This window comes from Trichoderma ghanense (genome assembly GCF_004382785.1).
Source record: "Trichoderma ghanense strain CCMA-1212 chromosome Unknown scaffold_12, whole genome shotgun sequence".
Lineage (NCBI taxonomy): Eukaryota > Fungi > Ascomycota > Sordariomycetes > Hypocreales > Hypocreaceae > Trichoderma > Trichoderma ghanense.
Genome location: NW_027395675.1, coordinates 705,152 through 731,934, shown reverse-complemented (window position 1 = coordinate 731,934; position 26,783 = coordinate 705,152). Strand labels below are relative to the sequence as shown.

General features: G+C 50.1%; 8 protein-coding genes across 8 annotated transcripts; 2 read left to right on the top strand and 6 right to left on the bottom strand.

The window, feature by feature from the left end:
- Positions 1-89: 89 nt before the first annotated feature.
- Positions 90-6,988, bottom strand: CCMA1212_008639 (Conidial pigment polyketide synthase alb1; the record flags this gene model as incomplete). The annotated part of the gene is made up of 8 exons (XM_073705759.1): positions 6,619-6,988; positions 6,266-6,566; positions 5,226-6,213; positions 5,079-5,160; positions 4,871-5,016; positions 2,593-4,814; positions 1,774-2,532; positions 90-1,721 (listed from the first exon to the last, which is right to left on the bottom strand). The coding sequence occupies exons 1-8, from the start codon at positions 6,966-6,968 to the stop codon at positions 90-92; spliced, it is 6,480 nt and encodes a 2,159-aa protein (XP_073555826.1). The 5' UTR covers positions 6,969-6,988.
- Positions 6,989-8,258: 1,270 nt separating this feature from the next.
- Positions 8,259-8,814, bottom strand: CCMA1212_008638 (uncharacterized protein; the record flags this gene model as incomplete). The annotated part of the gene is made up of 3 exons (XM_073705758.1): positions 8,259-8,316; positions 8,388-8,584; positions 8,641-8,814. The coding sequence occupies 3 exons, from the start codon at positions 8,812-8,814 to the stop codon at positions 8,259-8,261; spliced, it is 429 nt and encodes a 142-aa protein (XP_073555827.1).
- Positions 8,815-9,712: 898 nt separating this feature from the next.
- On the top strand, positions 9,713-11,909 carry CCMA1212_008637 (Laccase abr2; the record flags this gene model as incomplete). The annotated part of the gene is made up of 5 exons (XM_073705757.1): positions 9,713-9,904; positions 9,973-10,265; positions 10,326-10,496; positions 10,561-10,692; positions 10,760-11,909. 5 exons carry the CDS (start codon positions 9,713-9,715, stop codon positions 11,907-11,909), a joined length of 1,938 nt encoding a protein of 645 aa, XP_073555967.1.
- Positions 11,910-12,407: 498 nt separating this feature from the next.
- CCMA1212_008636 (uncharacterized protein) lies at positions 12,408-13,657 on the bottom strand (the record flags this gene model as incomplete). The annotated part of the gene is made up of 4 exons (XM_073705756.1): positions 12,408-12,781; positions 12,841-13,045; positions 13,090-13,227; positions 13,415-13,657. The coding sequence occupies 4 exons, from the start codon at positions 13,655-13,657 to the stop codon at positions 12,408-12,410; spliced, it is 960 nt and encodes a 319-aa protein (XP_073555892.1).
- A 1,948-nt stretch (positions 13,658-15,605) lies between these two features.
- CCMA1212_008635 (Fumigaclavine B O-acetyltransferase easN) lies at positions 15,606-17,015 on the bottom strand (the record flags this gene model as incomplete). The annotated part of the gene is made up of 1 exon (XM_073705755.1): positions 15,606-17,015. The coding sequence occupies one exon, from the start codon at positions 17,013-17,015 to the stop codon at positions 15,606-15,608; it is 1,410 nt and encodes a 469-aa protein (XP_073555769.1).
- A 627-nt stretch (positions 17,016-17,642) lies between these two features.
- Positions 17,643-18,706, bottom strand: CCMA1212_008634 (uncharacterized protein; the record flags this gene model as incomplete). Its single annotated transcript, XM_073705754.1, has 2 exons — positions 17,643-18,369; positions 18,429-18,706. 2 exons carry the CDS (start codon positions 18,704-18,706, stop codon positions 17,643-17,645), a joined length of 1,005 nt encoding a protein of 334 aa, XP_073555770.1.
- Positions 18,707-19,958: 1,252 nt separating this feature from the next.
- On the top strand, positions 19,959-21,038 carry CCMA1212_008633 (uncharacterized protein; the record flags this gene model as incomplete). Its single annotated transcript, XM_073705753.1, has 2 exons — positions 19,959-20,236; positions 20,291-21,038. The coding sequence occupies 2 exons, from the start codon at positions 19,959-19,961 to the stop codon at positions 21,036-21,038; spliced, it is 1,026 nt and encodes a 341-aa protein (XP_073555964.1).
- A 3,489-nt stretch (positions 21,039-24,527) lies between these two features.
- On the bottom strand, positions 24,528-25,480 carry CCMA1212_008630 (Sphingoid long-chain base transporter RSB1; the record flags this gene model as incomplete). Its single annotated transcript, XM_073705752.1, has 2 exons — positions 24,528-25,162; positions 25,237-25,480. 2 exons carry the CDS (start codon positions 25,478-25,480, stop codon positions 24,528-24,530), a joined length of 879 nt encoding a protein of 292 aa, XP_073555768.1.
- Between the last annotated feature and the right edge of the window lie 1,303 nt (positions 25,481-26,783).

The following is a 26,783-nucleotide window of genomic DNA, read 5'->3' as shown; positions in this document are numbered from 1 at the left end:
GTAGTTTATTATACTTATATATTAACTCTTATACTTAAAGAAATAACTAATAATACGCTTTATAACTCTCTTTAATTTTATAAAGCGTTTTACTTTAAGAAAGTGCTCTTAATAAACTCTGCAATACGCTCTGTGTTCTTACCCTTGTGTAGCATAGTAAAGTGATTCGCACCTTGTATACGCTCAATTGAAAGGTTCTTGCCGCCAACCAGAATATCCCAGTTATTCCCTCCGAAATTCGTTCGGTTTTCAAGCAGCCATCGCATCTCTCTTGGGTCGTCGTCTCTGTATTCTGGGCGTGCGGTAGTGCCCTTGCAAACACCATCTTCAGCCCACAGTATGTGTGTCTTTGGCGGCGGTGCTTTTCCGCAGAGAGCCTTGTCCCATGGCACCGGTTTCCACTCGTCGAGTGCGTCGATAAATGCAAGAAAGTGTGCGAGGAGCCAGTCTGGCGCTTTCCCATCTCCAAAAAGTCCCAGCCCGTTAATGAAATCGAAGAGTCGCGGGGGAAGCTTCTCGATTCCAATCGGATTGGGAGAATCGAGGAGAATCAGGCGCTCAACTGTCTCACCGTCACGTGTCAATTTTATTGCTGCTTCATAAGCGCAAATACCTCCCGCGGACCAGCCTCCCAGATTATATGGTCCATGTGGTACTCGGCGTCTAATCTCTTCAACGTAGAGAGCAGCCAAGCCCTTTAGACCGAACTGAACCAGTTTGTCGGCCGACTTCAGCCAGGGGCAAGTGAGACCGTACACGCAAACGTCTTTGCCAATTGCGTTGATGGGTGCGTATGAGGCTGCGGAACCAGATCCGTCGGGGAGGAGGAACAGAGTATAGAGCGCAGATTTGGGGCTGCCCTGGAGCAGCGCTGAAGTTGCTCGATACTGCTTCAGCTCGTCCAGCGGCTCTGGCTCAACTTGTCCCTTGGCAGCTGGTTGGAAGAAGAGCTTGAAGGAGTCATAGTTGGGATGCGATACGAAAAAGTCGGCGTCCAGCTCAATGTCCAATTCTTCGCGGATGCGGCCGAGCACTGTTAGCGACATGAGCGAATCCATACCCAGTTCACCCAGGTTTGCATTATTAGTGATGTCGGTCGTAGACACGCCAATCTCCTCTGCCAGTATAGCACACACGTCTTTACATATGCTGTCAGACGCGGGTTCAGGTAGACTTCCAGCTGGCGTAGTAATGGCGTTGCTGGTCATGGCATCCGAGCTGTCGCTGAGTGGAGAGACCATCTCAAAAACGCTTGAGTGCTCGGAAGATTGATCAGACGGGGAACTAGCCAAGCCCAGATGAGCAGCGAATTCGGCAAATGTCGCGCAAGCCTCAAAGACTGACGATTCCACGTCCAAGTCAAGCTCCTCGCGCAGTCGTCCAGAGATTGTGAGGGCGAGAAGCGAGTCAACTCCGTAGTCCGCAAAGGCAAGATCGTCCTGGATACTGGCCAGAGGAATGCCGATCTCTTCAGACAAAATCTTCATGACAGCCTGCAAAGGATCTTTCGCAGCTGCCGCAGCGGAAGCAGACTTCAGAGCCGCCTCGAGCTTCTGCGGCTCAATCTTGTTAACATGCGCTTGGCGAATAGGAATCGGCGCAGCCGTATTCTTTCTTGAAGACTCCGTTCGGGCTGCAGGGCGTGCTGGTACTTGCGGCTCGTCCACAGATTTCGGTGGCGGCATCGCGGTGTTTAGTACCTTTCGAGGAATACCTTGGAACTGCGCAGGTCAGTAACCGAAGATCATGGATGGCTCTTTGGAGTTGACTTACAGCAATACTACCACAGACGCCGACAATACCATCATCATCAAAGATGTAAACGTCACCGGCATAGGTGGTGCCTTCGATGGGTCGCATCCTGACATACGTACGGTATGTCTTGTCTTTGCGGAACTTCCTTACCGTTCTGAACGACTGCCAGCCGTGGTTGATGAACACCTGATCTTTAGGCGTTTTCGAATGACCATTCATCAAAAAGCCGGCAAGCTGACCACAGCTGTCAATCCACATGGGATTGCAATGGAAATTGCCCTCGTCAACTTGGAACCGAACTAGAGCAGTCGCCTCAAAGTCCTCGCCATCAACAATGGCCTCCTGCATGCCCTTATAAGCGTTACTGTAATCAACCAGACTGGCGAAGAGCTTATAAATCACACCAGAGGAAAGGCGACTGTTGAGCCCTTGGTCGGCTTTCCCTTTGAGCCACTCGATGCTGCGCTCAACGTAGTATTGGGTACTATCCCAGCTCTTGAGCCAGACCTTGGGCTGCTCAAAGGAAAGTGTGCATTGTGCATGGTCGACCGTTTTTTTACCCATGGAATTGATGCTGTAAATGGACATTGATGCGTCTTTGCCGAGTGTTACATCATGGGTAACCTCGATCCTGAGAAGCATCGGTTGACCTTCTTTGTGGACCAGGGCCTTATGAACAACCATGCTCTGAACATCTACCGAGTGGTCTTTGAGATCCAGACGATGTCTCTCAAGGATATAGTTGCCCAAGGTGACCCCAAAATCTGTGTACAATGACTAATAAATTGTTAGAGTGGTAAGCAAGCATAAGGTGGTCAAGGAAGGATAAATATTTACCGAGGTACAAACTCGGTTGCCATTGACAACATGGCCGTATACGACTTCGCGCAACTGCTCGTTTGTAAACTCACACTCCGCTGTGATGGTGAGTTTTCCTTTGTCGACGAGCTCATGCACAATCCGATGCACCGAGGCAGTTGAGAAGGGAACAGGCGCTTGCACTGGGGCGGCCGGTTGGACAGGAGGATCGCCTCGTGTGAGCAGCCAATCATGCACATACTCAATCCAATACCTCTTGTTATCCCAGCTGTAAGCCGGCAACCGCAGTACCTCTTTGCACTCTTCAAAGTCGCGGTGATACTCGTCCCAGGTTATGGACAATCCTTGGCGATACAAAGTGGCCAGGCTTGAAGTGAGAACTTGCCATCCGTCTTTTTTGCGCATCAACGAAGGGACAGCAGTGACGTCTTGGCCGAGATTGGCCTTGAGAAGGGTTGAGCAGACAGTGTGTGGGCCCAGCTCAATCCAAGTCGTCTTATCAGAAATTACACCGTCTTCTTTGGCTGACTGCAGAATGCCGCGGAAGTTGACGGCTTCTCTGCAGTGACGGCTGATGTGCTTTGCCTCAAAAGAAGGCACCTCACCGACATGAAATGTCTTGCCTAGCAGAGGGCAGCCGATTGGAACGCGTGGAGAGTGGAAGGTGACTTGAGAAGCAATGGCTTCCAGTCCTTCCAAGACCGGATCGACCTGGGCCGAATGGAACGCAAACGGAACGTCGACCCTCGTAGCCTTGACGCCGTTATCCACAAGCTTCCGAGCAAGTCTTTCAATGTCATCCACACAGCCACTGACAACAGTATCTTGTGGGCCGTTAATGCACGCAACGTCATGAAGAGATGCATCTAGATATGCCCGAATCTGATCGACGCTGCTCCGAACTGCCAGCATCGCGTGGCTTCCTCTGCTGCACTTCTCTTGGAGGAGTCGGGCTCTCATGCCGACTAGGTAAATGGTATCGCTTGCTGTAAGAACGCCCGCGGCTTTTAGTGCAGCGTAGTGTCCCAGGCTGTGGCCGACGACATAAGCCGGCTGCATTCCCAATGATACCCAGAAGCTTGCAAGTGCCATCTGCACACATGTAGTACCTAGTTGGACAACGAGTGGCTCAAGATCGTCAATGTTCGATGATCCATCAATAAGCGGCAGGATGGAGGGAAATCCATGACGCTGCGCCAATAAGTCGTAAGAGTTGATCTCATCGCGAAAGCTTGCGAATTGGAGAAGGTGCTGGCCCATAGCGCTGTACTGTGATCCCTGGCCGCTGAAGACAAAAGCAACAGGTGCTTCCGTAGATCGCTTATGATTATCTCGATTGGCTTCTTCTTCCAAAGCCCTCAGCAGCTGCTCGCAGTTTTCAGCCGGGATTGCAACGCGAAACGGATGGTGCATCCGGCGCGCCGTGGTCGTATAAGACAGCTTGGCCAGAAACCCTTCTGATGGGGACTGTCGTTGAACGAAGTCTCTCAGCTTTGCTACATTTCCCTTGAGGGATTGAATGGATTTGGCGGATATCGTCACCACGTGAGCTGTCCGAGGGTCCGGGCGCGACGAGGTCGTTGTGTGTTCTGGATAGTCCTCCAGCAGCAGTGCCGTGTTACCACCAGCAGCAGAGAAGTTGTTGACAAAAGCACGACGTATTTTGTTGAGTTCATCACGTCGCTTCCATTCTGTAACAGCTTTGGCAATGTGGACGTTGCGTTTGTCCAAGTCAGTGGGAAACTTGTGATTGATCTTCCCCTTGATACCACAATGCGGAGGGATCAGGTTCTTCTGCATCATCAACAAAACCTTGATCAGGGCGGTGACCCCGGATGCTGACTCAGAATGGCCGACGTTTGCTTTTGTAGATCCCAAATAAAGACTCTCATGGGGTAATCTTCCAGAGGTGGCTGAGGGGGCGAAAACACTGAGAACTGATGTCATTTCGGTCGCATCGCCGGCTTGAGTTCCGGTCCCGTGCATTTCGATGTAGCTCACATGATGAGGATGGACGCCGGACTCAGTAAGTATCTTGGAGAAAATCTCCTCTTGAGCTCCGCAGTGCGGCCGTGTGATGGAAACAGATTCCGCGGAGTGGTTTGTGTGAGCGCCTAGAATGACTCCAAGGATAGGGTCGTGGTCTGCCACTGCATCTTCAAGCCTCTTCAGGACGACAGTGCCGACTGCGTCTGCTCGACAGTAGCCGTCGGCCGCATCGTCAAACGTATTGCAATTGCCTATTGACAGAAATGTCAGCTTCTAGAACTTCAACTGCTCCGTTAGCATAACATACCGGTCCTTGACAGAAAATGCCCGCGATCTAGCCCTGCAAAACTATCGGGGTTCGACATGACATTCGTGCCACCTGCAATGGCCGTATCACACTCGTTTCGCCAGATGGAATTGCAAGCTAAGTGAATTGCCGCAAGACTTGATGAGCTGGTTATGGAGAATGTGTCAGTCGAGTCAGAACTCTTGGTAGGCGGCTTATGAACGCTTACCATGCAGTGTCAACGCTGACCGATGGGCCGCAGTATTTGAAGAAATAATTAATCTTGCCGGGTGTAAAGGCTCGATTTCCGCCTGGGTCAAGTTAGCACTTGGTACTTTGGCCTGTTGACAGTTCGTGATTTGAGCTTGGTTCTTACCTGGGATAAAATATGTGTCCACATTCTGACCACAACTGACTTCTCTGTAGTCGTCACTGGTCATGCCGTAAAAGACACCCACACGGTCTCGTTGCGTCGACGGCGTTCTATCAGCAACGATGCCTGCCATCTCAAGCGCCTCATACGCGGTCGCGAGGGCCAAGCGCTGGCCAGGATCGGATTGTTCAGCTTCTTTCGGGGAGATGTTGAAGAATTTTGCGTCGAACAATCCTGGTTCGTTGATCCAGCAACCGTGCATGATCTTGCTCGTATTCTTCCGCTTGCCAGTGGGATCGTAGTATAACTCTGCGTTATATCTGTCCGCTGGCACTCGTCGATGAACGTCAAGCCCTTGGTAAAGAAGGTCCCAGAACGCTTCAACATCTGCAGATTCGGGGAACCTTCCCGACATCCCAACGATAGCAATCTTGGAATCGCATGGTCTAGCAGTGCCAGAAGCAGTTGACCCTGTACCTATCGCGGTGCTCTCCATGATGCTGTCGATGACAGCGACGCGCCTCGAGAGCGATGGCGGAAATGAGAGCCTGAGACTCGGACAGACGCTGGTCGAAACCGGAAGCAATGCGCATTGGCTCGTAGGGCCTGCGGCTTCAAACGCTTTCTGTATGTTCTCGGCTGCCTCTCTCAAGTCCAGCGGTAGGATGAGAATACCCTCGAGAACATGGTGTAGCAAATCTCGGAATCCAGCCTCTTGGAGAGGATCTCGCACGGCCGAGCTTGAGATGAAGGGTATTCTGCTTGTGAAGCCGCTAACCGATCCAACCTCATTGAGCAATTGTTGAATATCTCGGAGAGAGAAGATGTGCGACGCATGATACGGAGCATGCACAGCGATGGGTGTAGCCTTCAACTTCCCCGCAAATTGCGAAGATTGTAAGAAGTGCTGAACAACTGCTGGTGGACCGCTGATTGTCCAAGAGTTCTGACCCTTTGCACTAATGTATGGCGAGGAGAGGGGGGGAATGTTCTGTCCGATCAGTGAATGTCATATTTGAAGAAACACGGTGGTAGTCACTCACAGTTTGATCTTTGTACAACGCAATGGTCTCTTCGGCCAATGCCAATGGAAATTGTGATTCAGGGACAGCATAGGACCAAGACGAGATGCCTGTTGAACGTGAATGACCAAACAAAGTTGCCGTTCTGGCAACCAAGAGGCCAACTCTCAGTGACACACGAACTGCATCGATCCCTGCTTGAACCAGTTCGCCAAGTGACCGCGAGGAACTGACTGCTGCTGCGGCTAATGCTCCGATACACAAACCGGAGACGTGCGTATCCGGACCTGTCGGGTACGTTTCGTGGCCGTTGCCGAAGTGACTGCATATTGTCAGACTCTTAACTGCACCGGCACTGACGTTGGTATCCTTACCTGAGAAAACAGCATAACTGGTACACAGTTGCTAAAGTGCTCTCTACCGCCGCATTCTCGCTGTGCTTGTCGGCTTTTAAGACTCGGGAGACAAGGTTTTGGATGCTGCAGAAAGCTGGGAATGATTGTCGCTCCGTAGTCGTAAGCCGAGCTACCTCGTGTCTCAGAGTGTGGTTGACCCGATCAATAAAAGACGTCAAGTAGGGATTGTCCTTCTTCAGAAGCAGCTGCTGCAGCTTTGACAGGCTACAGCTACTCTGATCTCCAAACACGAGAACTCGAACTGAGCGAACTTCGGCATCAGATTGGTAGATCGTCGTGCTTTCCATGGCAGACGTTGAGTCCAGCATTGCGTACGCAGAAGCCAAAACTCACTAAGGCTGGAAGTCAAGTCTAACCATGACACTCTTCGTCCTTCTGGTGTTTACTTTAAGTAATATACCGGCAGAACAGTGTCATACACGGTGAGAACTAAGTACATTCCAAATCATTGCATGTGCTCCGAAGTGGTGATCTCATTGTCTCAAACTGAGACTCAGCCACAGACGCTTTCAGAGCTGCGTGAGGCAGAGATAAAAGCCAAATTTGCGATCACTCCATACCAAGAGCGGGTCGAGATCACGATGCAGCATTGCGGTCCGCACTGTTGTGTACCACGATGCAATATTGCGTCCGTATAATAGTGTACCACGAAATATTGCCGCCCTGCAGTATTGGCGCCCGTAGTATTGTGTATCACGAAGCAATATTGCCGCCCGTACTGCTGTGTATCAGGATGCAATATTGAGCCCCGTGCTGTAGTCTATGTCGGCATCATTGATGTCATCTCAGCCATTCTCGAGATGAGATAGACTTTCAGAGCAGCTCTTTTCCGTTCGATACAGGCTAATTACGTTTGGCAGGAGACTCCGGACAACTCTTTGGTAGTAACAGTACCTGTAATCATTTCCTAACACTATCCAATTCTGTCATGGGACTCTCTGTTCACCGGAATTGATTAGTTGCTATCAGACACGGGTCTGCATTGCCCAGCCTTGCACAATCTATCTAACCGTAAATAGATATCGCCCCGGACTGAAAACGGCTGCTCTAAATATAGCTCAGTTGCTCCATACAACCTTGCAAGCCAGGCTGCATTCCATACCTGATGTTGCATGTTATTTTCAACATATGATTGTTCTACATACACTATCGGCAGTTATCAATCCAGAAATCACATGTCGAGGACATGGACTTTCACAAGGCAGACTCCTAGGACAGTTCCGGAAACTCAGCAAAGCCATCACGAGACTTGAACAAGGAGCTTTTTGCACTGTCCGTCGAGGACAGCCGTGAACTGGAAAGTGAGTCCATAACGGCTGAGCGTAGCATCCGGTTACACATGCCTCATAGCGCTCGGTCATTGCGCACTATCTTCATATCAAGCGGGTACAGTTATCAATGGCCAATCACTTGCCAAACGAGCTCAATCTGCATTCTAGACGCTGTGGGGTTCTATCTTCTCGTAGAGAGTGAGCAGGAATCAATGTCTACGCGCTTGATCTATCTTTCACGTCAATCAGCCGTTTCAAAGGATACAAAGCAGCTGTTTTCCCATCTTCCCAAATCTGTGCTTTCTAACAGCCAAGGGTTGACAGGACTTATTTAGGCACGAGCTCTCCGTTGTCCAGAAACTCTTCAAAGTAGCCAATCGTCATACTATAACCATGTGATTGTTAGCGTCTACCCTGAGGTGTTCATGCCTGACTGTAAGAGGGAAGATGACTCACGTTGATCTTGAGGTGTCGGCAAAGTTTTTGTGATCGGGGGCTACCTTTTCCAAGAAGCGCGGATCGGCCTTCATTCGCAAGAAGTCCTCCATATTGCGAAACACAAACTGCACGATGCAGTCATAGTCGGACAGCTTTGAGAATTCGGGGTCATATAGCTGGAAAAGCAAAGGCCGACTAGTGCTGTCGTTGTGGGTCTGGTGCATCGTCAGAATCCATGCGAAGACATGTCAGGCGGAAGCAAAGTGCTTACCATATTATATCGCACAATGCCATATTCCTTCATCAGTCCGCTAACCAAAGGAGCATGAGTCTTGGTCATGTACTCTCGGTAGGCGCTCTCGCTTAGTCCTGGTTTACGATACGCAGTAATGGTGAGACATAGTAGCTGCTGCGATTGCGGAAGAGGAGAGTCTGAGATGGCCATTATGGAGTCCGGTGTCCTGAATGCTCGCAATGGGAGAACACGTCGTCGATGCAAGTCAATGACGCGATTGATGCGCCTGTGGGTGAGTTGACGAGATTTTCTGACCAAACCATCAAGTGAAGAGAAGTCATGACCATGGCATCTATTAATACCAGGGTTAGAGGGTTTGCTGCGCGACGAGATGCTCCATTCACCGGAAGCATTGGTGCAACGGTCTCAAGGAATCCTGCAAGGGTTCGGCTGTGGATGTGGTATGGTTGAGCGACGCATTCGGCAACCTCAACATCTCAGTGTTGTACCAATTGCGGCGGCTCCCGCTGCGATAGGAAGTTCGATCACTCGTACCAAAAAGCGATTCGCATGCCTTGCATCCCTTGAGTCACATCAATGACGGGAAACTTTACGCATGAGGAAGTCAGTGCAACCGCGCCCCCTTTCTTGCCAAGAGCGTGTCAATTCTCGATCCGCTCAAAACAGTCTCCGTATCGCAATCGCGCAGAGCAAAGTCTCCGCGTGTTACAGGGTACCTTGCAGAGCACCAGCACTATTGCTTTCGGTGCATGCAATGCCAGCTTCAGTAAACGACAGGCTGTCAAGGTCATGGAGTGACACGGAGCCGCTCTGATGAAAGCAGATTTGAAGTAATTGCATAATCACATGCGATGAATGCAGAACCAGTTTCAGCATTGTTCCCTTTCCGTTTGATGAGAGGCGACTTTTTCGAGCATGGGTCTCTTAGGGCGGGCGTGGGCTCTCGCGCCCTGGATCAGTCTACTCTGGATTTGCGATATAAGAACGGCATCGCGGTAGGAATCTACACAACCATCTGTCTCAACCGATTGACACAACAAAACAAGCCTCGAGATTCGGATCCCTCAGTTACTGGCATTCATTCATGATGAGTCGTTTTGCGTGGGTGCTGCTGGCGGCGAGTCTGTTGCACACAAACATCTGGGCAAAGACTGTTCGGGAGAATCTGCGTATCACTTGGGAAGAGGGTGCTCCGAACGGGCAGACAAGAGAATTGATCCACACCAATGGACAGTTTCCCAGTCCAACACTTGTCTGGGACGAAGGGGATGACGTTGAAGTAAGTGTTTTGCATCCTTGGATCAGCTGTTCTTGTCAGTACATGCATCTAACGCAAGGGGCATCCAGGTAACCGTAATCAATGACATGGCCAAAAATGTGACTGTGCACTGGCACGGCCTAGAGTTCGTCCGACTTCACCTCTTATTCTACTCCAGTACGGGTTTACTGACACTGAATGCTCTTTTTAGGCAGAAGGATACCCCGTGGTCCGATGGCACCCCTGGTCTTTCGCAACGCCCGATCCAGCCAGGAACAGAGTTTGTGTACAAGTTCAAGGCGTATCCTCCAGGCAACCATTGGTACCACTCCCATGAGAAAATGTCATTAGTTGATGGGCTCTATGGAGCCATTCATATCAGGTCGGTCTTGCCCGCGCTTCAGCCTTTCTAAGCACTTGGATGTTAACCAAAGCCGCATAGGCCGAAAGAAAATCGTACAGGGCTATGGAGTCAGATAAGCGACGACCCAAAGGACATCGAAGCTATGGAAAAGGCCGCCCGCGATCCTGAATACCTCGTCGTATCTGACTGGAGCCAATATACTTCCGATGAATATTGGAAGATATCCACTGATTCAGGATTTCTCGTCTTGTATGTTTATATGCGAAGACCAACTTCCATTGGTTACAATGTGACTAACTAACACATGAAACAGTTGTCTCGACAGCATTCTGGTTAATGGTAAAGGCGAAGTTTACTGCCCGGGCCAGAAGTTTCTCCAAAACGAGCTTGCCCCAGGCTTAGCTCAGGATGGTTTCCCGCCAGGTACTGAGGTCTCAGACAAAGGGTGAGCTGCACACATGTCCCTAATCGCCCTATCGCCTTCCACACATACTGACCTTTCATGCGGCTAGATGCTTCCCGGCGGATATCGACCAGATCCAAGGCGGTCCCTGGAACATCACCAAGCGTCCAGACCTTATCCCGCCACGGGTTCAGGAAGGCTGCGTTGCATCCAAGAATCAGAATGCGACCATCTTTGTTGACCCGTCCAGAAATAACGGCTGGGTCAGCATGCACATTGTAGCCGCTGCCACCATCGCTCAGATTGCCTTCTCGGTCGACCAGCATCCCTTCTATATATACGAAGTCGACGGCAACTACGTGAAACCCAAGAGGGTTCTTTCGACCGTACTGTCTGCCGGCGAGACCTTTTCAATTATGATGAGGCTCGACCAAGTACCGGGCAAGTACACTATGCGCATACCAAACTCTGGGGCCTCGCAGGTATTGGGTGGTTTTGCCGAAATGGTCTATAAAGGGCATCAGGAAAGCCCTGCCTCGGAGAAAGCATACCTTTCCTATGGAGGCAATCCAATCACGCCAGATGTCGAGCTGCACTCTTATTTTCCCTGGCAGCTGGAGACGGATCACATGCCACCGTGGCCTCCGAACAAACCCCGACCAGGCAAGGCTGACCAGGAAGTTCATCTCGCGCTTGGCCGCGTCGGCGCGCCATATAATTACACCATGAACACCAAGTATCTATTGCCTGTGGATTTTCAAAATAACGAGCCCCTCCTATTCTATCCCAACGCAACACTGGGCACCGATGATGAGGGCTTAGTGATCCGCACCAAGAATGGGACTTGGGTTGATCTTATCCTGCAGGTGTCGACCCTGCCTGGCGATAAATCTTCGTTTGAACATTTCATCCACAAACACGGTAGCAAGACCTGGAGAATCGGCTTCGGAACGGGTGTTTGGAACTACACCAGTGTTGAAGAGGCAATGGAAGAGCGGCCCGAGGATTTCAACTTGGAGACTCCTGGCTTGCGCGACACGTGGATAACGGCATTTTCTTTCAACGAGGAGGCTTCATGGAGTGTTTACAGGTACTACGTCGACAACCCTGGCCCTTGGCTATTCCACTGCCACATTGAGCTCCATTTGATGGGTGGGATGGGAATCGTCATCTTGGACGGTGTGGATGCGTGGCCAGAAGACATTCCAAGCGAGTATCAGCTGAACAAGCCACAAGAGACACAGAAGAATGCTTGCTGAGACTGCGAGCATGTCATTCAAGTTCTTAGACATTCCTATAGATTTACTCCTTATTCTTTCTCTGAAATTTGACGCATTTAGAGAGACACTATCATCGGCGGTGAAACATCTACTCAAGAATTGGCCAGTGCGTGACGGCACTTGAGAATAAGCATCTTTAGAACCAAAGCTTTGAAATCTGGCATCCGACGAGAACGCAAAATCAATAACCAACAAAAGGTACCACGATGGGTTGGCTCACGAATTAGCTTAACGTAGTGAAGCGGCGCGGCACTCGTCTCTGCAATTCCCTCGGCAACGTTGAGTCAGAGCCCCCAGATTTCCAACCCTCAATTCTATGACCGGCAACAAGCAACAATAGGTCTTCAACCTTAGTCTCGATGAAGCAGTCTGTCTGTGCTTGACGGCCCTGAGGGTTCTGCTGATACTCTTGTGGGAGATGACATGACACCAGCTCTTTCTTGTGAATCTAATATATCTTCAAGATTCTCAAAGCGGCTAGGCAGCCGAGCCCGCATTCCGAATAGCGCCGCAAGGGCCATTACTGACAGTGAACTGGAATGAAGGATTTGGGTTGGTCAGGAATGCATCGCCGTAGAACTGTCCAGGATTGCACTGTTGCAGTGTATCTTTGTTAGTAAGCAAGAGACAGAACCCCTCTTGCTCGCTCGAGAGAGTTGCTTGACAGAATGGCGTAGCTTGGCAAGCGTTGCAGCAAGCAAAAGCATCTCCACCATTGCCCCCGCCCACAATCTTGGCAGCGGAAGTACCAACGTTGGAGATAAAGGCACCCCCGTTGGCAGTCGAAGCAATGTTGTCTTGAGCACAGGCTAGATAAACGGTCACGGTGGGGGCTTGGCTCGTGACAGTCGCTGTGAACCAAAGTCGTCAGCGTTGCAAAGAGTGTACACACGAAAGTTGGGAAACTGACTTGATGTAGTTGTGACGGTCGAGGTCGTAATGTCAGTGGTTGAGGTTATGGTTGCAGATGTAACAGCAGTCACTGTGCTGGTAATGTCTGCGGGGAAAATTGTAGAAGTGGAGGTCGTCGTGATGGGGACAGTTGTGGTCGAGATAAATGGGCCAAGAGTCCTGGTGGCTGGTTGAGCTGTTTTGATGATAGTCTTTACGACAATCTGCTCTACAAGTTTCAGACATTTGACTGACTCAATATGCAAACCCCTCCGGTGCACTGCTCTTCCGTGTTCTTAGCCTTTTTCTGGAGGTCAACATATTCTGCTCTTTTGTGCTTGGAAACGTAGCCGGGCTCGGCTTGCACGGGGGATAAACCCATCGGGCGTAGACATTGTGTAAGTTGCTGTCACCATGGTCGAAGATACATCGGTGGAAGTGCTTGTGAAGGTAATGGTATTCGTGACGGACTCGACGTACGATTGTATCTAACTGTAGTTAGTCGTTGTTGCGCGATCGGTTCATCAGGCCATATGCTCACTAGTGGTTGTAATCGTGGCTACATCTGTGACCGTTGAGGCGGTTGATCTTACGATCACAGTTTTGGTCTTGTGAAGAGTCTTCGTTTTGGGTGGTAGTCGAACTGTGACAATTGGTGTACGGGTGACAAGCTCCGTATAGGTGTAGGGCTTCGTATGGGTCGATGTGTGAGTTTGGACATGGCGGACAGAGGAACGGCCGTACTCGCTAGTGCAGATCAACTCAGTCTTCGCTGACGGGTGATGGGCAAAGACGTTCCCTCCGAGCGCCAGCAGGATGAACGCAGTGTTCTTCATGTTGATCATTGCAGTAGAGGCAATTGTACCACTGGACAGTCAGTATGCTTGAGAATCTCAGGAAATCATCAGCTTTCTATAACTTCAAGAAGGCTCTGTCACCCTGGCCTGTCGTTGTCCTTTACACTCTCCATGCCGGGGCCGCAGTGGCTTGCAATGGTCTGTCGCTAGCTACGGTCTGGGCCGGGCTCCCCAGCGGAGTCATATGGTAACCAATACGAAGTTGAGGCTATGTGGCGTGCATCAGAACTTAAGCTACCGGCGAACGAATGAACTTTCTGGAAAGGAACCAGCTCAGTGGAAATGGGAAGTAGTTTGAGCATGGCGTTAAATACGGATCGTTCGCCTCCGACGCGTGGCTTTATAGCTAATGCTATTTTGCTAGCATAGCTTTCCCCCTGAGCTTACCGGTTTGTGGCTCCGTTTTTGTCCCTTAGCCTTAGCAGACGAGATTTATAGCACTACTGTGTATAGGTAGATGGCGGAACCAAAAGTCCGCATTGAGATGACTATTGGATTCATGCATGCGTAGCTGATTCGCAATGAACATATTAAAGGGGCTCTCACTGAGTAGGGAATATATATTAACGACCTTGAACTGGTTTTGTTACGGGCCGCGATATTGGACAGGTAGTAGCGGCAGCAGCAATCTCAACTAGCGCCCTGTGGGATGGGACGGGTTGCTTGCCCCTTGATCATAACCGCTGCGGAAGTGTCAATAATGTATAACCAGCTAAGATTATTCCGCAGAGGTTTATGGCATAGATGTAGTCCATTTGCCTCCGCAAGAGGTGAAGACCTCGACATTGGTTGAATGCTATCGTGACTCAAGCGACGCATGGATCTCTTCCAGTTGGCTCGAGAGACTAGATTTATATTGAGCAATTGAGACGCAAATATGATCCGCTCCCCTCCACAAAAGCATCAGCTGGAGGTAGCATCCGCCTGTTTTCACAATGACCTGTCACCTCCAGATTGCTCACTCACCTGTGCGTCATTGTCATACAGGTGACCTTGATGAAAGAACAGGCTGACGATGGTGGGAAAGAAAAGCCAGCTATACAACCAGTGGCGAACTTATATAATAAAGACACTGGAACACAGGCAGTTCAACGTCCGGACTGAAGGCTCTGTGGAGTCTGACCCGTAGCCCCGGGATGCCATCTCAGGCGGTGACAAAAATGACGGTCAAGATCTTGGCTTCTGACCTGACGACCAATACTAGTGAGCGAGATCATGGTCCAAAACAAACCAAAGAAGAGGTCAAACGCCTCCACAGAGAGATCCTTTTCCGCTTCCGGCGCGAAGCATTACTATCTCAGCTTTAAGTGGAGAACGCCTGGTAAGCATCATGGTTATCAGTCTTAGGGAGGAGGTATGCTTGAGGATAATGAACGTTCGACATATAGTTGAGATGTATACCCGGAAGTGGATAGCCAGCTTATGTCAAGTAACATAGATAGGTACCTAGGGCGTGTAATGGAGACAATGAACGTCGTCTCTAGAGGAGGTATCTGGGTATGAAGGATGTCCAGCACTGTCATTCGAGAAAGGTGTAGTCGGACAAGACGCACGGAGGTCGTCATGGTGAGAGAAACGTATTAGTGAAGGGGCATAGAATAAATAGGGTATCAAAGTAAGAACTAGAAGAGGGGGAGAAAGAGCGGAAGAAGAACTGTTATCTCAACGGAAGGCTTGGACAGAATACTACATAATACAGGGTTTAATTGCATTTACATTCTACCCAAGGCATTTTGACTGCAGTGTAGGGTGTATCCCACTTGTGCTCAATGATCGCGAGAAAGAGCATGCGTCAGTTTTTGGCAAACGGTGAAAGTAAATAACACCCAACCAGCACTGAAAGCCGACATATTAGGTAATTACGAGTACAAATCTTTCACCTACAGATCTCAGATGAGGTACATTTGGGTATAGATGCCGCCGCGTGTCAGACCCCTATCGTCTCTGCGAACTCTCTCATGAGTTTCAACTTCCTGAACCGCTCCATATGTGAAGAATTTAGCGAAATAGCCACTTCTATGTCTCCTGGTTGATTCTCCTTTAGCCCGTGATTATCACGAGCCGGCAGTATCACACACATTGGCATGAGGGACATCTGCGCTACTCGCAGCGCTTCACATTTACCAATCTTGGGCCCCCAATCGGCATCATATATCCGATGATGTGCCCAACTGGCGATATAGAAGTCGTTTAGTCTCTTCGGTCGCCACTGCAAGTTGCTCGTATTTCCCTCCGTTTCGACAAAGCTTATTATATCTTTCATTTTCTCATTCGTTACTCCATCCACGCCTCGGCGGATAGCTGCAGCGACACTGGCTAGCATTTCGAGCGATTTCCCCCCAGCTGCGGCCAGCAGATTCCTCCTTGCCATATCAATGTAGGCAATGCCGATGGCGCAACCGAGAAAATCACCCGGGAGGCGTGGCTGGAGCTTCGACCGGACATTCACTGAAACACCGGTCGAGCAACGGCTCGATGAGGTCCAAGGCTGAAAATTGGGGCTCATTGCCATCGTAGCGCAGCTCCATATCAGAGCGCATAGTACGTCGTTCGTAGAAAGGAACCGCAACCCAAGCCGGGAGGCGAATTGGTTCAGAGTGGTTTTGAGACTGTGAAGCTTGTGGGACGGGAGACGGTACATCGTAATCGGCCAACAAGGCTGCAGAGGCTTTGGCAAGATCGAATTGAACGGTCGCTGAAGAAGTGAGATGAAGTTGGGTAGCAATCGCCTTCTGTCGGATGCTCTGAATATCACGGAAGGCTGAGATCGGCTTTGCTTTGAGGGGGTGTTTTCCAGAATAGCCCTCCTATTCAAGCGCTCAAGACGCACCTCTGGAGGCGGACCGAGCGGGTCGCGACAGGACGCTGCCCACATGTCGAGCAGCTCCGATAATGCAACGCCATCAAAAACGCAGTGATGAGCAAGCACCACGAGTATAAAGCCTCCACGAAACCGAGTCACTTCGGCTCGGATGACGGGCCACGGTGCAGCCCATGGCACTTCTGGAATATGTGGATAGAAGAGAGGTGAGTTTGGAAAGATTGGAAAAGAGGCCATCCTCAGCATCTCGTATTCCGGCATATCCGCCACTAGGTCTTCACGATATACCAAAATCTTATCGATGGAATCGCGTCCGCTGTTGAGCCGAATATTTCCTGGCCGGGAATCATCATTCAAGACGAAAGATGTAATCTGTGGGACATTGACGGCAACTTTGCTCAGCCCTTGCTTCAGGATTGGGAACAACCCTTCATTTGTACTGGGAAAGCAGAGTATTTCGCCAAAGTACATCCGAGGAAGGATTTGGTCAATCGGGGACAAGTACTCCGCGTCCATGTTGAATCTGAGCACTCGTCTAAATGGTCGATGGAAGCAACCAAAGTGAGAGGTGCAACAAGGCGTACGGATAAAAGACGCCCAGACGGTAACCGTTGAATGTGGTTTGATTTCTTGTTCAAGGTTCCTGGTATAGGCTCCCGAGAGAGAGTACACAGCGATGGCCATCTGACGGGCTGCTCTGCCCTCCTTTAATATGACCCGGGTTTGGTCCGTGCGATTCAGCTACCTCACTTTAGTATGGTCAATAACGAAACGGCCGCCTGGCCAGGTCGTTAGGGTGGAGTCTCCCACGATCTTGCCCATCAGTGTATTACCTAGCATGTGTAGTTCCTCACTGGCTCATCTAAGTGAGCATCTCAACTACCTGACTAGGAGGATGGAAAACCGATAACACAAGGCTGGTTTCCCGTCAACCAATTGACTGAGCTATCTGATCAATGTAGTCTACATGAATTCCACTTGCATCGAGTGGCTTGAATTTCCTCATTCTCTCAGATAACCTCCACGCAGATTTCCAATGACACCAGGGCTACCTTATTCTGCCTACATTTCCTCGTTCATGGCTGTTCCGTGGCACTACTTATGCACAATCTTCCTGAAACCCATTCCATTCATAGTGAAACGCTACCACTCGACGCTATTATTCGAGGCAGTTTCTACCTGGTGGGCCAATTGTGCTGATGGAGTTGACCAGCGAAAGTACACCTCCCGCACAAATTTAAAGTAGAGCCAGCACAGTAGTAAGACCCATTGCCATACAAGCACTCGCAACACAGATACTGTTCCACGAGGGAATACTGAAGGTATCTCTCGCTTACTGTCAGCTAGCCGGCAAGTATGATCGGATTCGTCGGAGAAGTCGTTCGATCTTTGATCTCCTCGCCGCAATTTGTCTTCGATGGCGTAGAAGCGGAGAAGCCATCGCCACTGTAAGTAGCACTCAAAGGTCTCCCAAAGAATGGGGAGTGGGATGGCCAGGCCAAAGTATGCGTAAGCCTGATCCCATGTGTGCAAGAAGTAGAGAACGTTTAGGTAGCAGCTGAGCACCGTAGTAACAGTCAACCCAGCAACACAGAGTGCGAAATATCTGTGTAGGGTGCCGCGCTCCAAGTATTTTTTCCCCACACGCAGTACAAAGACCCCAGCGCTGGCAAACACGCCGCCTGTCGCTGCGCCGAAAAAGATGAACATCATCAAGCTGCGGGAAACCAGGGCATCGGCTGAAGTGAAAGAGGAGAAACATAGACGCGTCCAGAGCAGTAATGCTGGCCCCATGCAGTGATGAAGAACGCCAAAGACATCTTCCCTGTAAATCATCAAGTCAAACAGATAGGCGCCGGTCATCAAGGAGCTAAATATGGGTAGTCAGTAGGCGATCCCTGTCTCAAGAAAGGATCTTGTGCAACGAACCAGGCGATTAGTGAGCGTTGAGTATCAACAGCCGTCCAGTTAGAGGCTGGCGTGAAAGCCGATATCACCGAGGGCAGAGAAAAATAGACGAGGCCAACTCGGATGGGGATGCAGGCGATCTCGATACACATCCGGTTACGCAGCGTCTGGGGAAAGCAATCCCATTTGGGGAGCTTTCGGTCCAAGTAACCGTGAGTGTATTCATAGAGAAGACCAGTGGCAATGAAGGAAAGTAAGACGATATGGATGTCCGTGTCAGAAACCCCGAAGGGAGTCATCGTTCTCAGATCCAAGGCAAGTTAACGCCGGGAAGTGAAGTTGGAGAAAGTGTGAGAATTAGGATTCTCGACAGTGAGGTTGAGAGGACGCAAGGAGAGAGCGGAATAGGAGATTATGGTCGCCCGAATCTCAGAGTATCAGGGCATCTATCGAGCCCTTAATGCTAAAACTCGGGCCAGCAAGACTGGTTTCCACACTCAAGCCTGGAGCAATGGTACAAATGAATAGACCACAATAGTCAATGTTGATCCCAACAGGGAAAATACCTTCTTGGCTGTGGGCACCGGCACTCGTGGGCACCCGTAGAGACGCGTAGGGCACCGGTAGGGGTCGCATTGACAATCCCTTGATCCTGGGGCTGTGAGCAGCCGCCATTTTCACATACTGACACCTTTTGGGCATGCGACAGGGGTACATGTGAGAGAAAGACGATGCCACTTGTTTATACAACCTTCTTCGACCGATTGGTACATATGACTGGTAGATCACCTGGACATGTCTGCTTCGGTGTGCATATCAGGCTTAACGGCTGTTGATGGATATCACCAGAACCTCTGAGAGTTGCTGTAAGAGAGCATGTCAGCAGTCATCCTCCCCCAAAAATATTTCTTTTGGACAGGTGAAAGATTCTTCGAGTTTTGGATCCTTTATTCACCTCGTTCCTACCTCGCGCCAGTCGTTTCAAGCGGGTAAACTACATAGACTAATCGTCTGCTTAGACCCATATGATATTGATGCGGTGAGCAGGCAATCACAAGTGGCAAAAAGTGGGAGACGTGGCCATTCCCACTCAAGTACTCTGCAAATCTGTCCTCGCGTTAGCCTCATCTGCTCCGTCGGCCAAGCCCGTGCTTTGCGCGGCAGTCAAAGCGGCTAAACTACACCACAAGGGTGTATCAGAACAATAATAAATGCTCCACTCAAGTGCATGAACAAAAGAGATGCTGCAAGCCGCCAGCAGGATCACGAAAGGTCGGGTTAAATTCTTGATATAACGTGATCCACCAGAATCTTTACTTGATATGAAAACGGCTTTTTAAAAGTCGTCGCTGCCAGATGTATTGTCCGAGCGTCATCGGGTCAAGTGTAATTCTCTGTTTCTGACCACCTGGGCAGAATCTGGCCTGTATAACCCCTGGCTAACACTAAATAAGAAGGCTCGACCACCTTCATTAGATTTACCTTGTCTGATGACCAGGCTCTTATTCTTTCCCCACGTTGGCTTTGACACCTTCCCAGTAACTTGTCATAATGCTCGCACAATCCATCTGGGCTCATGATCTGTCCATTGTCAGTGTTGTAGCTCTCATCACGTCGATAGTGCGCTCAAATGCCAGGCGATATTTTGAGCGTATTATACCAGAGTGGCCCAAGCTTGATGAGGCCGTCAAGAGCCGATTAGCCGTCGAGGTGGGCGTCATCCCATCTCGAGTCGTTCTGTTTGGCCTCACTTTACCGCTGGTTCTGACGGGATTTTCTCCTCTGGAATCCTGGACTGCTAATGATACTGCAAGATCTCTAACATCATGGTGCGTAGAAAGCGGTTAATCGTCCACGTACATCAGCTGATGAAAATCTTCTAGTGCGATCCTGACTGGATCTTACATCATTGACCTTACGGTCACAAGGAATGATAGGGCGTCGACGTTGCACCATGTCATGGGCCCAGCTCTACTTCTATGGATACGTCTCTGTTTCTCATCGTTCACATCCTCGGATGCGCTCCTCTGTCGGCTTTTCATTCAATTTGTTTTTTTTGGAGCAACTATCTCTGGTGCCACTACTACCGCCCTCATATTTCTGTACCAATTCAGGAAGACGTGGTTTCGCTCCGCCACCAGCAACGCTTATCTCTACTTCACATTGCTGCTTCCAGTGCTAGCCTTCTCCACAATCGCCAGCACCTTCTACTGCACGATATATCTCCTCGTCTGGTTCGACCAAGTCTTTGCTTATTTTGGGCATTGGGGCTACCTCCCGCTGGGCTGGGTGCTGGTCGAGTGTGGTATGCAGTGGAAGTGGCTGATGTGGTTCTACAAATTTGATGAGTGGTACCGCGCGACGACGTATGAGAATCCTGAGGAATCGGACGAACTCAAGAGAAAAATGGCCAGGGTCGCTGCCGCGGCATGGTGGCTGCCGAAATGGCGGTTTGCAGCTATCAGAATTCTGGTTGCGGCATGGTTGGCTACAGTGTTCGGGGTCGTTTGGAAGACTGGTGATGTACAGTTCTTGGCCAGGGGATTTGCCAGCTTCGCCTCGAATGCGTGGCGCGAGGCCTTAGACCTCTGCCTAGACAATTTCACGAACCAGAGGCATGTAGAGTTGTGATGTTAATAAACAGTGCTGCGACCTCACGCTGGTATTCGTCATTCATGTCTACATTGTTGAACTCCAGAAAGGTACTCACCGACGTATTAACGCTATAAATAAATCATTAACCCCCTTTGCATTGGCTAGTAAGACAGACCCTGGTGCCTTGCTCCCAGAGGAAAAACTCGGTTCTGCTAGGTGGAGCTTGAGGACAGTATCTGGCCTAGGTGCGCAGACAACGGCTCCCGCGGTGCTTCCGAAGGTGTTGCGACAATTCATGCCACAATTGCCGGTGAATGGCTTCAGATTGAGGTCAATGAGAGCACAGATCAACCATCACAGTCATCTAGAAGGCCAAGTCCGACGGTTGCGCCGCATCCGAATGGAAGCCCGCTTCGAAGAGCGGGGATCCAGGGGTCAAACTATGAACACCGTTTCCCATTGGTCAGCCTTATAAAGATCGACAAATCCAAGTTTCGCGATGGTATGTGCATCGTATGTACATTCCCCACGACTGCCCCTGTTGGGCTGTGTTAGGTAGCTGCAGGGGAGGGCTGTACTCCGCATCACATCGCCTCGACATTAGTGATTGTCGGGCGTATTATCTTCGTTAGTGTTAGGTGACAGAACAATGGCTTGTAGTCTGAGTTTTGTTGGTGTGAACAGGCAGCCGATGGCTGCTGTTCCGTACTAGGCTCGGGCTCGATCTGGGTCTGTGGACCACTTACTCCAACTACTGACTGCGGCGTTGGTGTGCCCCGTGGTTTTCGTATTGAGCAGGGCGTCCTTTAGGCACGCTGATACATTGTTTTTATTATCTGAGCTGATACTAAAGATGGCCAGCGCGGAGGCGAATTTCGCCCTCTCTCCATGTCGGATTATGCCTCACTTCCTTTAGTGTTCTTCCAAACTGACAGTCGGATTCTTTCTTCAAACCCTAAGCGTTGTATCATCACGCTGACTCACCTCCCTTGCGCGACACTTTTACAACATTTCCCAGGATTCAGATTCCAACGTGGGCCAAGATTCTCATCTGGATTGAATTAGCCTTTTCTGAAATGGAAATGGCTTCTGAGAATGTCATTGCACTCGACCCAAGGGTTGCCAGTCTGAATTCCAAACCGCGACGTTTATGGGCACAGAAGCAGCTGGTGAATAAGGGAGAGCCCACCACAGATCTGAACATTCCACTTACGCCATGGAGGAAGGGCACCATCACTGGTGCTCTCGCTCTTGCAGGCTTCATGGTAAATCACATTACAATATTCCACGTTCATATAGACAGTATTGATCACATCATCAGATTGGCATAGATCAATCAATCATTGGTAAGTCAAATTATCACTTGTTCTGCTTAGGTAGGTCGTCCCTAACCCCCTTACAGAACCAGCTCTGCCCACCATAATTGCTCGATTTTCCGCTCTGCACGACATCGGTGTCTACACTTCGGCGTACCTTATTCCACAATGCGTGTTGCAACCTGTTTGCAACAGACTTTATTCCATATGTTCATTTAGCTCGGTATATATGAGCTCAGCACTCATTTTCATTAGTAGATCTCTTCCAGCCCCAAGATGCCCTATTGGCTCACTAACTCAGGCTTCCAGTCGGTTCAATCGTGTGCGCTGTGTCGGGAAGTTCGCCATGCTTCATATGTGGCCGGGCCTTGTCAGGTGTCGGCGCTGTAGGTTTGAGTGTTGGCGGCTTTCGCATGCTAGCTTTGATGCCTGGGGACCAGAAACAGAATATCTCAATGGGCGCCTTCTCTCTAATCTTGGGATTGAGCGTCGTGATAGGCCCAATCATTGGCGGCGTCATCACTCAATCCCATCTTGGCTGGCACTGGCTCTTTTGGATAAACATTCCAGCGCTAGGGATTGTCCTTCTCTTGGTGATCGGAACAGCCTATACGGGGGGGCCCGATCTCAGGGGCGAAAAATATAACCTGAAATTCTGGGAAAAGGCGAAGATGCTCGACTGGATAGGCACAGGGCTACTAGCCTTGACTCTCATACCTCTAATACTAGGCCTGGACTACGGACGATCATATGGATGGAGTAGTACTCGGAGTGCAGTAATGTTCGCGGTCTTTGGACTGTCGTTTATGCTGTTGCTCGTGCAACAGAGAATGGCAAACGAGGCAATCTTTGAACGCACAATTCTCCTTAACAGAAGTGTGTGGACTACCACAGGTATCTTTTTCTGCGCACTATCATCGGTATCTATTATCACATTATTCCTTCCCTTTCTATTGCAGGTGCGTCTATCGTTCTTCTCCAGAACCTCACATACATATCAGGGTGGGACGTTGACGGCTGTGCATTCTCAGGTCGTCAGAGAGCTTACCCCACAGTCCAGTGGCTTTCTGTCTTTCCCTCTCGCCGGGACCCTTGCCGTCAGCACCTTTGTGTTCTCCATTCTGGCTGCAAAAGTCTCACATTTCAACCTCCTAGCTATTGCTGGCGCCGTCATATTCCTCATCTCTAATGTTCTTTTCATTACCCTCAATTCGGATTTCTCAATCCCCCAAATCGTGGGCTATGAGATATTAAGCGGTTTCGGACTTGGCATGGCGTGGCTCGCTGAAATCATATTCCCGAGAGCAGTGCTCGACAAACACCAATTGGCAATGTCCCTGGGATATTCTCGTATGTTGCAGCAAATTGGAGCGTGCGTACATAAGCCTTTTACTCTGCACAACGATCGCGAACTGACTTTTCCAGGGCTGTGGCTGTTCAAGCGTCTGCAGTCGCTTTTACCACTAGATTGTCACACAACCTAGCTGGCTTGCCATTGACGGCTGACGACATGTCATCCCTCCAGGCAGGGAGAAAGATTGGCGGTGACTTTCCGGCGAACACGAAAAATGCTATCCTGGTGGCGTATTGCAAGGCGATACGCGTAGGTCTGGCTCCTGCAGTGGCATCGGCAGGGTTAGCTCTTTTGTTTACATTCGCTTTACCTTGGTCATCTCTTCAACGTGTGGCAGACAGCAAGGAGGCGAATATCAGCGACAGTGGTAGTGAGTCACTAGTACTATCTGTTCTCGGCCATTCTAGAGAAGACAGTTCTCTGAGAGACGAGTATTTGTCCGCCCGCGGGCCGGGGAGAACCTAAGCAGCCAGCCGAGGCAGCTCCTTCTCTTAAGTACCTCATTGCTTGACTCACGATTGGCTCTCAAATGGCATTTCCTAAGCATTCGCGCGCTCAAAATACATCTAGAGAGAGAGCAGCTGTGCTATAATGGTAGAAATACAATACTCTGCGAGACTTTAATCTTTACACAGATGAAAAGAGAAAGGTCCTATTTCACGTTATGCAAAGTAAGACCTAATGGGCCATTCGAAACGCTTGAAGATCTTGGATATGCTTTCTTCTTGAAAGGGTACACAAAGGCGCACAACAGATTAACTGAGAATTGATTCGATGAACATGATTCGAGCCATTGTGTCGCGATCGCCGCCTTCTCCTCTATAACGACAGTGGCGGCTTCTACTCGACTGATTCTCATTTTGCTACCAAGGTAACAGGCTGATTTCGGAGCAGCACTGCAGGGTCAAGTACCAGAAACACTACAGCAGCGATTACCATGAGAATCGCATCAAGCCCGATAAAGTACCCCTCATGAGTGATCAAGAATCCAGTCCATCCCTCGGCCAATTCGACGGTACGGTAGATGGACCGTATGTATATCATCAAGAAGGCCACGAATAGTGCTATGAGGGCAAGTTTTATCGACCGCATCATCACCATTCTCCTGGCGCGACGAAGAAAGTCAAAGACTAGCAGTGCAAAGATACTCATGGTGAAGAGTTGGAATCCGATCCCAGCAACCATGATGTGTGTCCCAGTTGTTGTGTCTCCGTTGAGCTCGACGGTAGCCTTGGCTGCCAAGGCGCCACCCACAGCTTGCACGACGAGAGAAACTACATCGCAAGTGCAAAAGATGATCGCGTAGTGGCTGGGCGAGAGGATGCTTGTTTGAGGTCCCAGCTGCTTGATCAGGATGCCGAGAAGTACATAGAGTCCGGCCGCGAAGAAGGTCGGTGCTATGATGAGAGTCGTGATCTGCATTAAGAAGGCGTCGTGATTGTAAGGGCACCTCGCGTTCCAAGTTCGGCCGGCCCATCCTATCGCTTCCGCTGCAGAACAAGTTGACACGGTCAGTCTTCGACCTTGGCAAGCAAGAGCAATATGGATGGAATGGGTGAGCTACTGAGAGCGCCAATGGCAAACATGATGGACGTCCAGCGCCTGAAGCGAACCGCTTGCACGACATGACCGACTAAAGTCAATCCGAAGAGTACATCGAAGGCGATGCCGGCGCCCAGGCTTGGCCGGTACCCATAGTCGTTTCTGATTTCAGGGAGTAAAGTAGGAAAACAGCCAGTGCGAATGTGGAGGATGGAGTTCCAAGTCGCCGGGTCGATGCCATCGGGTGCAGGCGGTAAGGAGTTCATGCTGAGTATCGGCTTTGAGAGATGGGTAAGAAAGGAATTACTGTCGAAGTTCCTTCAGGGGGCATGGATAAACAAGCTCAAGAAGTAAGAAGTCAGAGGAGAGACACAATTCTTGCGAGAGAAAGCATATTCCGATCTAGATCAAGGGACGGTAATGACGGAGATCCCCGATGAGAGAACGAATAGATAATACTCCGCGGCATCGAGAATGGACGGAAAAAAATCCATACAGTTGCTCGGCCCTACCAACGACAGCTCCGAGTCTGTGTTGGCGGGACAAGGAAGAGGCAACGCTATTCGTAGCCTGAGGTAGTTCGCAAAAATGAAACAGTTTTGGTACGCAACAAGCAAGAGGTGCGTGCGCGCGCATTGATAGACACTTTCCTGTTCCTCCTCTAACCGTTCACTATCTGCCAAGGCTATCCATCCGCAGTGGGACAATTGTGGTATGAGGTTGGTGCGCTCCGTACCTTGGCCATGTCAAACTGGAGAATAAGGTAGGCATAGGAGGGGTGCAAGGAAAGGGGGTGGAAACGGTCAACTGCCCGTCAATGTCAATTTCCACGCGGGGCAAGGAGTCCGGATCCCGACATATCGGGACGGATTGTCTCGCGACAGAGGAGACGTTTAATGCTTGATGACGAACACAAATATCGGCAGCCTCACTCCATATGTCGTCCTTGGTCAATTATTTCTTGGCGAGGCCTGACATCCCGAGGTGAAACAAGAGAAACATGATGTATCTCCAATTTTTGGCCTTCCTGATACTTGCCTACTGGATCACCAAGAGAGTCGTGGCTTCGACCAAAGATCGAAGTTTTGCCCGCAAAGCCGGGTGTCAACCTTGTGCGCGCCTACCGCAAAGAGAAAGAATCATCGGTTATTCTTTGTTTCAGCAAGATGCTGCCATTGCTCGCCAGGGAAGATCTTTGCAAGCAGCCCAAGATCGCTTCCGTTTATTCGGCGACACGTTTTCCGGAGTGATCCTGGGCCAATTATTCATCAGCACAATCGACCCCGAAAACGCCAAGGCGTTACTGTCAAGTCAATTCGGCGATTTTGACAGCGGCAAGAAGGGGCTCTTTGGGCCATTCTTAGGAGACAGCATACTGACTACAGATGGAGCTCCGTGGAAGCATTCAAGGGTGCACACCGATCCGTCCAGCCTTTGGCCCAGGAGAACCCCTGCGACTGACCAGCTCATTCACAGTCATTAGTCCGCCCGCACCTTGGCAGAAACCAAGTAGAGGACCTCAGTAAGCTGGAAAGTTGCGTGCAAAACTTCTTCGCATGCCTTCCCAAC